At 42.4% G+C, this 16,239-nt stretch overlaps 2 protein-coding genes across 2 annotated transcripts in view; one reads left to right on the forward strand and one right to left on the reverse strand.

The window, feature by feature from the left end:
- Positions 1–1,588: 1,588 nt before the first annotated feature.
- Positions 1,589–11,437, forward strand: hacd1 (3-hydroxyacyl-CoA dehydratase 1). The gene is made up of 7 exons (XM_070853237.1): positions 1,589–1,785; positions 5,283–5,400; positions 5,502–5,520; positions 5,628–5,716; positions 6,042–6,163; positions 8,724–8,902; positions 9,974–11,437. Exons 1-7 carry the CDS (start codon positions 1,667–1,669, stop codon positions 10,054–10,056), a joined length of 729 nt encoding a protein of 242 aa, XP_070709338.1. The 5' UTR covers positions 1,589–1,666; the 3' UTR covers positions 10,057–11,437.
- Positions 11,438–11,553: 116 nt separating this feature from the next.
- The window catches only part of LOC139221021 (collectin-12-like), a 32,121-nt gene continuing 27,435 nt past the window's right edge, over positions 11,554–16,239 (reverse strand). Inside the window, exons 4-10 of the mRNA XM_070852924.1 lie at positions 15,671–15,757; positions 14,518–15,561; positions 13,907–14,404; positions 13,537–13,673; positions 13,296–13,405; positions 12,548–12,693; positions 11,554–12,432 (exon numbers count right to left, since the gene is read on the reverse strand). Coding sequence (XP_070709025.1) covers positions 12,413–12,432; positions 12,548–12,693; positions 13,296–13,405; positions 13,537–13,673; positions 13,907–14,404; positions 14,518–15,561; positions 15,671–15,757 — 2,042 coding nt within the window. The 3' untranslated portion in view covers positions 11,554–12,412. The remainder of the gene's footprint in view (positions 12,433–12,547; positions 12,694–13,295; positions 13,406–13,536; positions 13,674–13,906; positions 14,405–14,517; positions 15,562–15,670; positions 15,758–16,239) is intronic.

The raw sequence follows: 16,239 nt of genomic DNA on the forward strand, positions 1-16,239 counted from the left end.
AAAAAGAAAAAGAAGGGAGGGAGACGGGGGCTGTTGTCGCAGTGAGGCGACCCCTGTCCCTCTGAGGGCTGGTCAGGCCTCGGACAAGAGCATTGTCTGCCTCCACTAGCATTTTCCACACACCACAGCCCTGGCTCTCTGCTCACCCAACTGCTTACACTGCACTAGGCATTGTGTACCTCGGTGTGACGGTGATGCAACTGGCCCTTTACTCTCTTTATATACAGGATACAAACAACGATTTTCTAATTCTGCACCCTGAAGGATGCATGTGCACTACAGGCATCTCAGTGGGAGGATTCAGTGTTGGAAACAGTACTTCCATCAATGCTTCTGAAGCTAAAATCCTGTCTTATCAACCAGCCACACATAACAGACGACCTACATTGTAGAGTACATGAAGCTTTGCGTTAGTTACACCCTATATTCTACAGGAACATTCTCCAAAACCAGCAAATATAAGTGGACTGGATAACACCCACAGTAAAAGCAACATCCAAGGGCTCGCGGCTGTAAACTGAAGCCACGCGATCCCTGAAAGGCACTTGTGGCTGTTCTCATATTAACACATTGCCATCTAGTGGAAGAATATAAGAAGTGTAAAATGTCCAAAGCTGCACAAGGACGTCACAAATACATATCAGTAGTTACTAAAACAGTGCATCACCACATCAGTGTTCAGCAAATTCAGATAAGTTGATTACATTCATGCCAAGCAAAAGCATGACCTGAATTTATGAATTAATGTGACTGGTCTCTTTGGTCCAAATAGCATCCATGCAAGAAGAGATAACTCAAGATTGTACTTTTGATTGAAAAGTACCTCAAAACTGTACTTAAGTACAGTCCATTTTCTGCTACTGTCAACTTCTTCTCCACTACATTTCAGAGGCAAATATTGTATATTATACATTATTTACTTCACTACATTTATTTGATAACTTCGGCAGCGAGTTAATGTGCAGATTCTGATTATTAATACAAAATATCAACAGATAAAACATGATGCGTTATTATAGGTTAATGAGCTTTGCACTGCAAATCAATTTAATGTTTTTTTCTTTACAATGGCATTAATGTAATCATTGGTAACTATGAGCCATGTGGGGCCTGAAGAACTGTTTTTAGGGGTCACAGATTCATTTGCTGCACCTGCACATAGAGAGCATTCACATCCTTTACTTAAGTGAAAGTACAAAGGAGTGAGGAAAATGTACTAACTGTTAAAATAATCAGTGTTGTGACTGTTAAATGTTTTATCATTATTATTACTATCAGTGCATTCATGTAAAAGCAGCCATTTACTCTTGTTGTTGTCGATTGACCTTATCTTATCTATTTTGTACAGGACTGCATATAGGGATTATTTTCATTTCATTATGGATAAATCTGCTGATTATTTTCTCAATTAATCGATTGATCATTTGAAAAAAATGTTCATCTGCAGCTGTGGTTTATAGAAGCACAAGATGAACAGACTTCAGTACAAGACCCTCTGTACTAACACTCTCTGGCCCCCCGGCAGGCCACGCACTTGTTGCTGCACTAGTCCCGCGAGAGAGTGGAGCCGTGGGCGGATAGATGGATGGATGACCCTGCTGCTCCCCTCCCCACCAGCCCCAGCTGTCAGCTCCCTTCCTGACTTCCCCACCCTGCCCCCGGTACCATGGCGTCCAGCGAGGAGGACGGCACGGTTGAGGAGAAGGAAAACAACAACAAGAAGAGAACGAAAAGCGCCCTCGCTACCGCATGGCTCACTTTCTACAACATCGCCATGACCGCCGGGTACGTGCGTAATTCCGCCTCTGTCGCCTATTAATAAGAAAAAGCGTAAAGTTCGCCGCTCCCTGTAACACCGTAAGCGTGTGTTGCTGTTTATAGGACTGTGCGTCTGTGGCAAGTCCAAAGTGCCTGTTCAGATCGCTCAATCCAGCGGCTCCCCGGCGTTGGGCAAAACTTGACTGAAAGATTTGAGTGTTTTAAAAAAAAAGCTAAAATGCAATGTATTTATCTGAGTGTTAAAAAAATGAATGAATGGCGTTTGGTTAAAGTGACAGGCTGGAGCTGCAGCCGTGTCCAAATAGGGCTGACTGCGTGGTGTCAGCGTCAAGGCCCACTGTGCGTCCCACAGTTGCAGTGATAAGTATAGCCGGAGCGCGCTGACACTGGAGCTCAGGTCTGGGACACTGAAATGCTCAATGGGCAGATTCTTTAATAACAACATAACATTTGTGAAGTGCAAACAGAGCGCGGCAATATCGATCCTGCCTCGTGTTGAGATGATAAACCGGTAAAACAAACAGGTGGGAATCGATATTTGCTGCTGCTGATGTTAATAAAGCAGCAGTGGAGGAATTAGGCTCCTCAGAGCTTTTTACCACAGTAAAAAACAGTAAAAACAGGGTTGAAATAATGCTACAACCAAGAGTCATGCATTCAAAATGTTCATAATAATAACAATAATAATAATATACCAAAAGTTAAAGTAGCTTTCTCATAGAGGCATGCATATTACTGGATTAATGATTATTGATGCATTCATGTGTAAATCACCCCATGTGTGTTGCTGCTGGTGAAGGTGGAGCTCATTTTAATTACAATATATATGTTAGTGGCTATCTTTGTCTATAATGAGCCATCATAATTTGTTCATGGATTATAATCTTTATTATTAAAATGAAGCAGCAAAGTAACAGGTAACTAAAATAATTGAACATATGTAGGTGAGTTGAAGCAATTAAACGTGACTTAAGATTGATTGTCAAAACAGTTTCCAATTCATTTTCTATCAATTGAATAATCAGTTAATCGTTACAGCTGTGCTTGTGTGTACTTTTGGGTAGTTTATATAATCCAAACAATGTACCAGTAACCAAATCAGTCAAGTAATTGTACTGGAATAGAGGTATGAAGTAGAACAAAATGGGAACGCTCAAATACCTCAGAATTACAGTTATAGATTATATTATAAAGTAATTAGTTGTAGTTACTAAAGTAGTTACTTTCCACCACTGCTCAATGGATCAATAATGCACCTCCAGTTAATGTGATTGGAAGTAGAGGACAGAAGTACAGAAGTATTATAATCAAAGTGTATTTTAAGTGTCTAAAGTAAAAGTACTTATTTACTATATTATAGTAGTTGTATATTATTATATTTTACATGATTAGATCATTAATACTGATGAATAAATGTGCAAGTAGCAGTCAGTGGATGGATTGGACCCCTCTAAAGGGTCACCAAATAAATCTGAGAGAGATGTTTGATGAGAGGGAATTATTATTTATCAGTATGTTAGACTTTTCTCTAATCTTTGCTTTTTAGTGAAATATTATTTGGGATTCAGACATTTATTCCATTCTTATACTGAAGGCTACAAATGATCTGTGTCGCTTTTTAAGCAGCTTTCACCAGTTTCTGCTTTTCAAATGTGAGAATTTTCTGCTTCTCCATATGAATGTCAACTGGAGGTCTTTGGGTTTTGAACTTGGATTTGATCTACTTGAAGTGTAATGGCACTAAATTCAATTATTTTAGGAGGGCCACATACAGAAAAACATCCAAAGGTCTGGGCCACTCACTAGAAGTGAGCTATGCTGCTAACTTTAATCCACTAGAGGTGATGTATATCTCCTCACCTCTTGTGGATTAAAGTTGGCAAAATCAATCACATGTAGGTAAATTCTGCTTGATAACTGAATATGATTCAAGAAAAAAAACAGCCTTTCCATTAGTGGGCTTTCATTTATTAGCTGTGGTACAAGCTGGTCTTTGCCTTGTGGGCTCTTCTTCAGTGTGTTAAGGTGAGCCAGCCCCCCCCCAGCCCCATCCCTCATACCTCCACACTGCTCTTCCCATTTAACTCCGATCATGCCGACTGCTCTTCAGACTGCTAACATCAAGCAGCTCCTCTGTAATGCAAAAGTGATCATCATTAGTTTTTAGCTGTGCTCTCATCGCACACCGCGTCTGAAACTTTCTACACTCACTTGCTCTCTTACGTTTCCTTAATTCCGCCATTTTGAGTCACCTGTAGCACATTTCTTCTTCTATTACTCATTTTATAGAGAAGCTGCCTCGTTCAAGACAGTTACTCCACCTAGTGGTGAGACTAAGAAGTACAACACAGTCCAGCGCAGGTTCCATGTGTGGGCCGCATTCCAATACATTTTTTGAATTTCCTGCGGGCCAATGAAAAATGGACCACGGGCTGCAGTTGGCCCGCGGGCCGTAGTTTGGACACCCCTGCTGTAAGCAGTTGTGTGTGTGGTGACTCTTCACAGCTGCAGTCTCTCCTCCTGTTCACTCTGACTGTGTTATATGTTGCTGAGTCGGGTTCAGAGGGGGCAGCCTGAGCAGATGGGTGACGTCATGACAATTTGGGTAAAGGACTTTTGAATGTTACACCTGGATCACATTTTGGTTGTGTTTCACTTGGAATAGAGTTGTCCACAAGACTTCAGGGACAGTCAGCCTTTACTCACAATGTCTCAGCTCTGAAGGGAAGGAGTATACAGGTTTTTATATTGTGTTACATGAAGGGTTGGCTATTGTTGACATGTTTGTTATAAAGGAGAACTGTAGAGAGCGTGGAAATAATTAAATAGTTAAACTTGAAACAGCTTTTTCTGGACAAAATGGATGCTGCTCAGTTTCAGAAAGGTGTTAATGACAAGTTTAAATTGCAAAAACTAATCGGGAGTGAGTTTAACTTTTAGTGTAACGACACCTCTTTTCAAATGTCGTTTTAAACGTCACCCATGACTTTGTTAATGTAATCATCACATTTTATCACGTTTCATCAAATCAGTCGTCACCAGCAAATATCTATTGTCCCATAACTTTCACGTTTTGTGAAGCACAGGAGCAGCCAGATATCCTGTGCACGCCCTCTTAAAGGTGGCTTCAGTTGATGTTGATGCTCTGTCTTGGACCTGGAGAAGAAAATATAAATATGTGCTTTCTTTTGTGTTTTAGTCTCCTGACTGAAGAAATGATATACGTGAGATAGTTGTTGATACTGACTATGCACATCAGAAAATGGAAAGAATACTGCATGTGAACAGAGCTGTGTGAGTTTGGGTTTCAAATAAATGAGCATTTGCCATGTCACAAAACACTCTGCGTACAACTACATGCACAGCTGAATGACACCAGTTTAATTTCTGCTGTCATTAAAAAGCCCCTTTCCAGATCCAGCCCGCCCCACGTTGCCCGTTCTCTCTTACTGGTCACACTAACTGGTGCCATCATGTACTGTTGTCTGTCTTTCTTTCTCCAGGTGGCTGGTTTTGGCCATGGCCATGATACGCTTCTACATCCAGAAAGGCACACACAAGGGTCTGTACAGAAGTATAGCAAGGACACTCAAGTTTTTCCAGACCTTTGCATTAGTTGAGGTAAGAGCTTTGAGTAGGTGGTGCTGATGGAGCTGTCAAATCATAATCATTTAAATATAGAAAAAGGAAACCATCTTATTTTTACGTGTCTTGTCTTTCAGGTGGGACATTGTGCCATCGGTATGTGGTTATTTCTCTGTATCTTTAATGTTGAAATGTAAACAAAATTTGCTCACATACCAACACCTCTGCAGCTGTAAACAGTTTTTTTCCCTGATCGGCTGCAGGAATTGTGAGGACTTCTGTGATTGTAACCGGGGTTCAAGTGTGTTCGCGGATTTTCATGGTTTGGTTCATTACCAACAGCATCAGACAGGTGACAGTCACAGCACAACACAGACTCTACTGCCACCGCAGGTTCAGTATTACATACAGTGTACATATTGATGATATTCTCTCATCAAATGCAGATTCTCATTGGGGTTCCTGGGACGAATCTAATCAATTGAGGCTTCTATTATGTGTCTATTTCAGCATCCGTTGCATGAAAATTGCTTTATTATAGTTTAGTTTGTTTTGTATTTACCAGTTCACATCATTGCTGCTACACATTTGTACACACCAGCACTCATCAGGTCTGACTCATGCAAACATCCTCTCCTTCCTCTGTATATTCGTCAATTTTTCTGACATAAATGAAGATCCAGAGTGAAGAAAGCGTAATCCTATTCCTGGTTGTGTGGACGATGACTGAGATTACCAGATATTCCTACTACACATTCAACCTGCTCCACCACCTGCCGTACTTCATCAAATGGGCCAGGTGGAGATGCCATTACCCGAGGCCGGGATGAGCTTGAATTGTCATTGCTGTGTCGGACATTGTGTGTGAGCATGTCGGCCTGATCTGGTGATTTCACCTCTGGCATGCTTCCCTGCCCGGGCCTAGACCGGCTTTACATCAGGAAGTAGTGCAGCCGTGTGTGTATTAAGTATCGCCTGGCTCACACACAGAGGAGAAGCATGTGTGTGTTTATTGATTAGCACCTCATTAGCCATTCTCAGTCAATGGTGGGTGAGCTAACGGCTAACATTGTGCTCTGACAATACTGATAATGCACAACAGAAGTTACAGGCGACAGACTGACATTTAATAATTTTAGCGCTTATTTAGATGTTTTATCAGTTATTTAATCATTTAAAAATATATTTAAAATATGGATTACAATGACATACATTTCTCCTAACACACTGTGTCTTTGCATTGTTATAAGAAACTGTAAAAAACAATTTCTGACAAATCTAAAAAGTGTTGTTTTAAATCTAAAGCTTTAATATAAGCGCAGAAAACATAGAGTTGACAGTCATGATTATCAGTGAAATGGGATGACGATCAACTAATTTCTCATCTCCAGAGTGACATAATGTCTGCCTTCTACTGTATGGAGAGTGTGTATGACGTGGCGGTCTGGCCCTGCGTGTCTCTCTGCTACAGTAGCTCAGCTGAAATCGGAGTAGGTGGGAGGAACACCAGCTGTACACATTGATAGCTGTCCAACACACAGGCTTGGCATCTTGCAGCCCAGAGAGGGCTATCTCGCTTAAGAATAGTGAAGTTTACATATTACATCTACTCATTTACAAGGTGAGACATTGTTTTGACTGTCGGTCACCGCAGACAGAAGTTCACCTGCAAAATATGCATTTTTCTGCTACTTCGGTGTGTTATGTGATCATCAGGAGATGGTTCGGTTTTGTGACAATCAGTCTTTTGTTTTGGGTTCTGATTCTCCTGTAGTGAATGCCACTCTCCTCCCCGCCCCCACGCTTCACGTCTTTCTTTAAGCGCGGAGGAGACGCCAGGCCCCCGGGAGAGGGGCTCATGTTCAGCTGCTCCTGTTTTTAAGACCATCTGTTTTGGTCATGGAATGTTCGCCCAACATTTCTCTCACATCCGCTGAGACGCTCCCCTGAGCCTTTGCTGTGGTCTTGACTAAATACAGGGTCTCTGCAGCCGTAGCCTGCAGAGTCACGGCATATACTGTACCAGAGAGGCCATGTGTTGTTACAAAGGGAGGCAGGCTATCTCACACTTATGTGAAGCGACAGGCGTGATTTTGTGGCATTCCCAGATCTGTTTACCAAGTTACCAAAGTTAAGCCAACTTTATGTTGAATAATTCCAACCTATTGATGTTTTAAGCCTTGTAATGAAACACTGGTCGTCATCCAGTTGGAGAGACTGTCTGTGCATTCATGTGTGTATGCCAAATGTATTCATTGTCACTGTAGTAATCAGTCATTTAGTGCAGGGATTCAGTCGCTGACAGTTGTCAGAGGCCCAAAGTGCAGCCACAACCTGATCCTGCAGCTTTGCCCACCTCAACATCTGCCAAATCAAATCCTTGTTCACTGGGGATTCCCAGCTCTCTGTCCAAGTTTTAGTCACCACCCATCGACAGTAGTGGAAACGTTTCTTGAGCAGCTGCTTTGCTCCACTTTAAATACAAGAAGAAGTAGCATAGAGGCATTTTAATAGTGGACATTTGGGACTGGCCTGAATGTCATCCTACTTTCATCCTTCTCTTTTTCCAGTTTTCTGGTGGTTATAATCTCTACTAAGACTGCAGGTTGGCCACTGACCTGTACTGCATCAGGAAGATCAGTGTTGTTAGAGATTCAACAACAAATATGGATGTTGAGAAAAGGACCCTGTCATTTTTGTAGCTTCTCAACTCTCGAATCTGACAGTTTGTCCAATAACACGCTTGCTTCAAGCTGCATACCAATGCACTGACAGCAGCATATGCAGAGCATGAATAAAATATAAAAAGAGAATGAATGCATTGTTTTTGATTACCTGTGGTTTGAGAAATGAAGTCAGACAAAGATTGTCCAGAAAGTCAGAAAAATCTGCTCTTCAGTCTGAAAAGCAAGAGGATATTATAGCTCAGAGTAAAAAGAGACAAAAACATGCAAACATCAGAATCCTAAAGCTCGTCTTTCTTTGTACAAATGTTCTGAAAATATGATGAATGATCGTATCCTTTATATTGCATGTGCTTACATCAGAGCAGTGTGCATTTGACTGTTGTATGTCCTACGATTGGTTTCTTATGCTTACTGTATGTTAGTGATGATTGAAATTTAAGCTAATTCAAGCATGCATTAATTGATGAACTCATCCTTAAAAGGTTGCATACGAATGCGTATTGTGTGTGTCAGATGTCTTTGCTGTATTTGGACGTCTAAGCATGTGAGTGAGTTTTGACGGCTGTAAACTTTAACTGTAGTGATGCAGATGTGTGATGCAGATGTGTGGGCGTGTATATCCCTGAGCCACACTGCTGAATGTTGAAACATCCTTCCTCTTTCCCTTCCCAGATACAACCTCTTCATCGTCTTGTACCCGCTGGGAGTCATTGGAGAGCTGCTCACCATTTACGCTGCTCTGCCGTTCGTACGCAGATCTGGAATGTACTCCATGAGGCTCCCCAACTTGTATAACGTGTCGTTCGACTACTACTACTGCCTCATCATCGTCATGCTGTCCTACATCCCACGTAAGGAGCGTTTTCGGTCCTACACAGCACTTTATGATAGAACATGTAGAGGAGGATGACCCACCCAAAAACCAGTCATCATGCTTGTGAAGTGTCACTTGCTGAGATCACTGACTATGATGTTGTCAGCCTCATATGTCATCATTATGACCAATGTTATGAGAAGAGAGCTATTAACATTACACTGCAGACACCAACACTGACCGTAACCGTTAATCTCCAAGATTAAGTCCTGTCAGTGATTATTCTCGGTGTGGTCAGCAGGGCCACTTCAGAAAGGCTCTCCAGTGGGGATTCATCTGTGGACGTCACACTACTGGAGACTTTAGAGATAGCTTATCATGTCTGTGGAGCATTATAACAGCAGCTCAAAGGGTCTGAAAGAAAGACAACATTTTGGAGCTGAGGGTAGAATCCCACATGTCCTCTAAAATCTGCTGCACTGAAAGATTTTGCGATCTGTGTTGGTTTTCTTGCCACTCTCATATCTGTGCTTAAAACGTAACGCTGGAGCCAGGAGACTGTTATGTTGGCTTAGCATGAAAGCTGGAGATGGGGAGGATCACCGAGCATGGCTCTGTCTGAAGGTAGCAAAATATATCTGGTTTTATTCGGTAAATGTGTGTGAATGTGAAATTGTTATATACAACATATAACGTGGGCAGTATAATTCAAATTCCATGCAGAAAATACTCCTTTTAAGAGGCTGATAATAAATAAATGTGGTTGAGAAAGTTGCTATAGTTTGGGTTGTTGTATGTTGATTGAATTGCACACATTTAAATACACATTCTTCTTCTTCTTATTATTATTATTATTATTATCATTCTTATTATTATTTCTTAGTCAGTGTACAGACATGAAGAGAGAGTTGTGTGACATCCAACAAAGGTCCCAAAAATATGAAACTGATGTTATATTTTATTCTAATTGAGGCTTTAAAATGTCGTAGTGGTGATAATCAGCTTCTGGAGTTACAGTAGTGGCCTCTTCCTCCCAAATCACCGACTGTAACATACAGAACAGTAATGGAAAGTGTCGGCTCAGTCCTGTTTGTGTTTTTTTCCCCAGTGTTTCCTCAGCTCTACTTCCACATGCTGCGGCAGAGGAGAAGGGTTCTTCACGGGGAGGTCATAGTGGAGAAGGACGACTAGACAAGTCACCACCTCATGCTTTCGTTTGAGCCAGCCTGTCCCCGCACACCACCCTCACCTCCCCCACCTTCATGCCCACCTCATCTTTAGCACCATCGGCCGTTACATTCTTCACTGCACGGGACCGGGAGAACCGCACGGATGACGACCTGTCTGACGAGAGCCGTAATAATCAGGAAGAAAGGAGTTCATCAGTACTGAGCAATAATAACTGATCCTAAGTTTTTCTGTACAGGATTAATTCCTATCCGAGTGGTAATATTGGAAACATGTTTACAGTCCCAGTGTTGCTGGAACTTGAGGCAGAAGCCTGACGTCGTGTCTCAGCACAGAGAAATCCTGAATCCTTTATTCACCCACCAGCCTTATCGCACCTTGTTGCACTGAAAATGATGAGCCATCACACAGTCACAGTCACAGCACCGCACCGCACCCACTTGTCTGAAGGAGAAAAAATGCAAATGAGAGGCTTCCAGGGAAATGTGAAATAAAACGTGGGAGGAAGATTGTAAGTTGTGTCTCCTCAGTTGCCCCCGCTTCATCCCCCAACCTACCCAATTGGCAGTTTTATTATTTTTAAGTGTATTCCACCGCAATGATTTTATACAGAAATAGTGAGGCTGAAACAAAACAAGGTTTCAAAAGAGAAAATATTCGTAGTTCTATCATACCTCAACAATAAATCTACATTTAGACAATATGCTGCTTCTTTTGTGTATGTTTTACCTTATGTGTAAATGATGCAATGTGAAATTGCAGTTAATAATAAGCATATTTCTTAATATAGTAATTTATTCACATATTGTATCACTTAGAGCAAGCACAGCTCAAACTTAACATTTTGTCTGCTTGGCTCAGCATTCTTATATGTTGCTTTGATGTTTACTATGTCAAATTAATTTACAAGAGTGCTTCTTAAATGAAATTGAGTCTTCAAACAGCAGTGGCCTTTTCTATAGACTACAATTCAAAAAAAAAAATGTTTGAGCGCTCAGTCTGCAGTCGCTGTTGTGTTTGTCTTTTTAACCTAAAGGATCTCATGTCCATGTTGATAGAAAGGTTGTTAGATTCCCTCCTACTAAAGGTGCTATTGTAAGATCATTTCAATCTTCTGTGCAGCTGAAGGAGTGACTGTGACCGGAGTTGACCTGAAGTAAGAAAAACAGGATGTGAAATGATTGAGAGGAAATGTTAGTCAATGAACTGCATAGCCCACGGTTATCTACGAAATTCAACATTTCTGCTTATGATCTGGGTTAGAGAGGAGAAAAACAACAAAAGTCAATGTCAAATCACTGTAAAAGTTATTTGTCAAGAAAAAAACACTATAAAATGTGAAAATACCTTTTTGTGCAAAATCAATAAACTAAATTCTACAATACTGTGGAGAGTTTTGTTCACACTGAGTCATACGCAGACAGATTAGCCGTCTGGTTCTAGATCTATTCATCTGGATGTAGAAAGAAGCCGACACATGCAAACATCTTGTGGGTTTTACATATTTATTTGAGTGTTTCCTTCATCTTTCATAGTGTTGCTTCAACTCAAGTGTTTTTTTTCTTAACAGGAAACAGTACCTGAGTGCAGAAAATGGCACATTTTATAATTGTAGTTAGGATCCACAGATATTCAGAAACATATGTACGTCTGTAATAGTGAAAAATAAATCTCATTATCACAAAATACTGCATCATACATAGAGTATTAAAACTGTAAACTCGCAGTCTTGAACTAAAACTCAAGCTGATTGTGACACTTTTCTGTATTCATGTGTAAATACTTCATTGGTTTCTACTCGTATAATTGGAAATGCTATGCAGACATTCATGAGGGTAGATAACAGGCTCCTCAAAGATAGCATATCAGCGACATTATGTTTTTTGCGCATCATTTTGCACCTTTTCATTCTAAGACATACATATTGTGAAAAGCACTACGGTAAGTCCACTTGGCTTCATAGAATTTATAATTTCCTACAAAACTTGCATAATGAAATATACATTCAGATATTCAGTTGCACATGGAATACAGTTTGATAAAATGTATTTCAAATAACCATAAAAATATTTATATATATATAAAAATCAATTGGTGACTTGGTTCTTAAAAAAGTTGAAGTCCTCCATCTTTGATTGCCCTGCTGTATTGCACTTGCTGGTAAAGTTAGACTGGGTTCACTTTGGAGGAATAAGGCATCTCTTTGGCATCGGAGAGACGTTTGCTGCTGCAGCCCTGGGCTCATTTCAAAATTGTCCCATCGCTCTCTCCGTACGGACTCTCCATGTGCTCTGTCAGTGCACCAGTGCCACACGGGGGAAGTCTAGCTGCTCACTGCAAGCTCCCTTTCAAGACGTCGCTACGACCCAGGCGATCTTGCTGCAGAAAAAGACACAGAATGGCATTAGGACACCTCTGAGGAAATCATCATTCTCAAGATGTTTGTGGAGCAGGAAGAAAACAGTGGCATTTGGAAAGGCAGAAATAAACGTACAGGTCTCCATTTCCTTCTCACAGATGTAGCTTATGAGATCTTCACAGAAGAAATCATTCCATAATCCTTCATGGATGAGCCCGGCACAGTCTTCTCCCATTTCATGCCCATGGCCCCAGTTGTCAGGCTGACCTGATTTCCACTTTCTGCAGGCAAACAACAGGGGGCGATCACACATTAGATTTATGATATTTCATCAGTCTGGTGGAAAACCACAGCATGGAAGAAAGAATAAACTGCAGCAGGAATTGGAAGTTGGTGAGTTGGATCATCAGATTTCTTTGGCAGATTTTAACATTTTGATTCAGACCACCAGTGTGGATCTGTAATCCTTTATTTGCAGTTTCTTAAGCTTTAATATTTGTCCTAATGTTGAATTCTTGCCTTTTGCTTTTATCGTCCTGTGTAAACAGAGCACCATAGAGAGTGAACTGCTCTGACTGGTCCACCCTAAATAAATCAAGGTTTATTAAATGTTAAAGTATTTGTTTTATTTGAAAGGGCAGTGGGAATATAGGAGTGGCGTTTTGCAATCAGGTCAAGCAATCAAAAGTTGAGATTTTCACAAGAATTTTCATATTTATTTGGTGTTGTTTCATGTAACTGAAAGCCTACCGGCTGTTATTATTACTGGAAAGCAGTAGTTTGCACAGTTCTAAAACAAAATATCCATTCCAGAAACAGCACCTTCTTTCAGGCAGGATAAGACGTTCCCTATGACAGAGATATTTTCTGATCTGATACTGACGTGAAAGCAGGCTCAGTCCCGTCCAGCCAGCGCCAAACGTTCTCCTCCTGCTTGTCGGTCAGACCCATCCAGAAGTAACCTTTCCCAAAGATCTGCTTCTTCAGCCATTTCTGAGTCACACAAGGACAGAAAAGGCACTGAGTCACAGCTAAGAAGGTACCTCACAAATTACAGAGCAATGACAGCCTTTCCCTCCACTACATAATGATTTTAGTGGATGAGGTAAATCATAATTTGTCACCTGTTCCTCCATATCATTGATGATCAACAGAGAAGCAGACGTTGATTCACAGGTTGCCTTTGCGTCATCAAAACTGTGCAGGTCTTTGGAGAAAAAGTAGCACTTGTCTCTGTAGTTCACCCACTCATAAGGGCATCCTGTAAAACAAAGTGATTTCATTTAACTAATTAAAACATTATTATCAATAATAATGCTGAAGTGGTATAGGTCAAATGTATTCATTATAATTATTATTATTAGGGTTTGGGTGGTTTTGATCAGGTAACGTGAGTTGATTCAATGCATTTGTTCAGATTTTCATAAGTTGATTCTAGTGCTGAAAAGTGAATTCAAAATTGATGACTTAAAGACTTAATGAGTAAAGTTGTACCTGGGGCCCACAGTGTTGGAGCTACTGCCTCATCCTGCAGAGACACAGGGCCCAAAGGAATGACTGGACTCTGGAATGGGATTCCTGGTTGTCCCGGTGGTCCCGCTGGGCCCGGAGGCCCCACTGGTCCCGACAGTCCCCTTGCCCCCTGCTCCCCTGCTGGCCCCATTGAGCCTCTGATACCCGGAGGGCCCTGTGCCCCCTGAGGACCAGGCTGTCCATCTCTTCCAGGCAGACCAGCAGCGCCTGGCTCTCCTTTACTTCCAGGAGGTCCAGCCCTCCCTCCCGACCCTCGGGAGCCCTTGACCCCTGGGATGCCGGGTATGCCCGGCAGGCCTTTTAACCCTGGCAGACCTGGTGGTCCTGGGATACCCTGCTCTCCTCGGGATCCTCGTATCCCTGGATTACCCTTTTCCCCTTTCTCTCCCTTCTGACCAGGCTGGCCAGGTGGTCCCAGGGGTCCTTTGTCCCCTCTTGGTCCTCTGGGACCAGGGGGACCTGAAAAACAAGATCAATCATCAAAATAGTTCCAAGAAAGTGAACAAGAGAATTTCCCCCAAACCCCAAACAATTCCTTCCACTTAAAAACAAACATTTCATGCACCCCTCACCCTGTAAAATAGTAAAGTTGGTTATTAGTTGTGAGTGCTTGGTGTCCACCAGCTTCATCTCCTCCATGACAATAGACAGGTTGGTAACCTCTTTGTCCAAACGTGCTGCCAGCTCCTCCTGCTGGGACCTTAGACTGGCTGCATCTGTCCTCACATCTGCCATGCTGCTGTTGAGGTTTAGTAAGAAGTCTGAGTGACGGCCGACAGTCTCTGAACAAGTGCGTAGGTCATTTAGGTTGAGGTTGATGGCGCCCAGGAGCTGCGTGGTGAAGCTGATGTTGCCGGTCACACGGTCCATGCTTTGCTCTGTCTCGTCCATCCGCACCTCCAGTCGGTCAAACTTGGTGGATGTGAGGTTAATGAAGTCCCTCTGCTCGTCCAAAATCTCCCTCAGGGTCTGGTCATGAGTGTCAGCCCTGCTGCTGGTGTTCTGGAGCTGGGTGGCCATAAGAGAGAGCTGCGATCCCACCTCGTCCAGGCTGTCGTTGTTAGCCTTTGCAAGAGCTGAGACATTACTGGCCGTGGCCTGTAAGTTTTCCACCTTACTACGGAGCCACTCAGTATCAGAACGTGTCTGTCGGGCCATCTGCTCAATGCCCTGATAGTCATTGCGCATTTTCTGGATGGCCTGGCTGGTGTCATCCACTGAGCGCTGCAGCACAGCGATGAGGCCCCTCTGCTGGGCCTGGGTGAAGTTGAGGCTGCTGATGCTGAGCAGCGCCTGGTCCTGAATCTTCACCTGCTGCTGGAGCTCTCTCTGCAGCCTGATCGTGTCTTCCTGCAGACCGTCAATGATGCTACCATAAGACTGCAGGGTGCCATTTACTGAGTGCAAGGTGGCTGTGTTGCTCTCCAGTAGCCCCTGAATAGAGCCCTGGTTGTTCTGGATGTCTGAGCCAATGTTCTGCAGCTGACTCAGCGTAACTTGATCGCTGTGGATGCGTTCCTCCACCGCAGACAGCTGCCTCTGGAGACTCCAGATGTTGTTCTTGAAAGCCTGGATTTCTGTGGTGGTATTCTCCGACTTCTCCCCTGCTTGATCATCTGAAAAGGGAGATTTGTAGAATAAATTACAAATCAGTTTCAGCCTCTCACTGTAACTTTCGCTTATCCATATATATACATATAAAACGTACTTATATATAAAACTTACCGAGCTTTTTCAAATCAGACTCAACAGCAATTATCTTTCCTCCATAGTTTGCGATACCTTCAGACACACTGTCAACTCTTTGCACCACTGAAAGAAAAGCAGGATAGGTAGGACAAAGGTTAGCGTCATAATCTCCTTTATTAACAGACTAGAATGTCCTGCAACCACAGACATCATATATAAAAGGGATCAGAGAGGAAACCAATGAAATTCACTGACAGATGCTATAAGTGATGTGTCTACATATCTTGTAGGCATGTAATAATGTTGGACTCGATTAATGTAATCTCTTGGTTTAGGCCAGATTTAAAGTGTGACAGAGGAAGAGAAAAGCAATAATTTACAATTAAGTTTAGGCTGCGAGACAGAAAAAGGTGGGTATTGCGAAAGAGACAGAAGGAGAGAGGGAGGGAGGAAGTAACGTTGAAGATGGAGTGGGTGGTCAATGAGAGAGACCGCAGTGCATGGGGAGACACTGGCAAGGGCCCTCGGGGACAGGAAGTGACCTGGAAGGGGGGGTGGTCTTCAGTAAACAGGCCGATCAAAGACAGCCCAGAGGAGACAGACAC

The sequence above is a fragment of the Pempheris klunzingeri genome, chromosome 21 (genome assembly GCF_042242105.1).
Source record: "Pempheris klunzingeri isolate RE-2024b chromosome 21, fPemKlu1.hap1, whole genome shotgun sequence".
NCBI lineage: Eukaryota > Metazoa > Chordata > Actinopteri > Acropomatiformes > Pempheridae > Pempheris > Pempheris klunzingeri.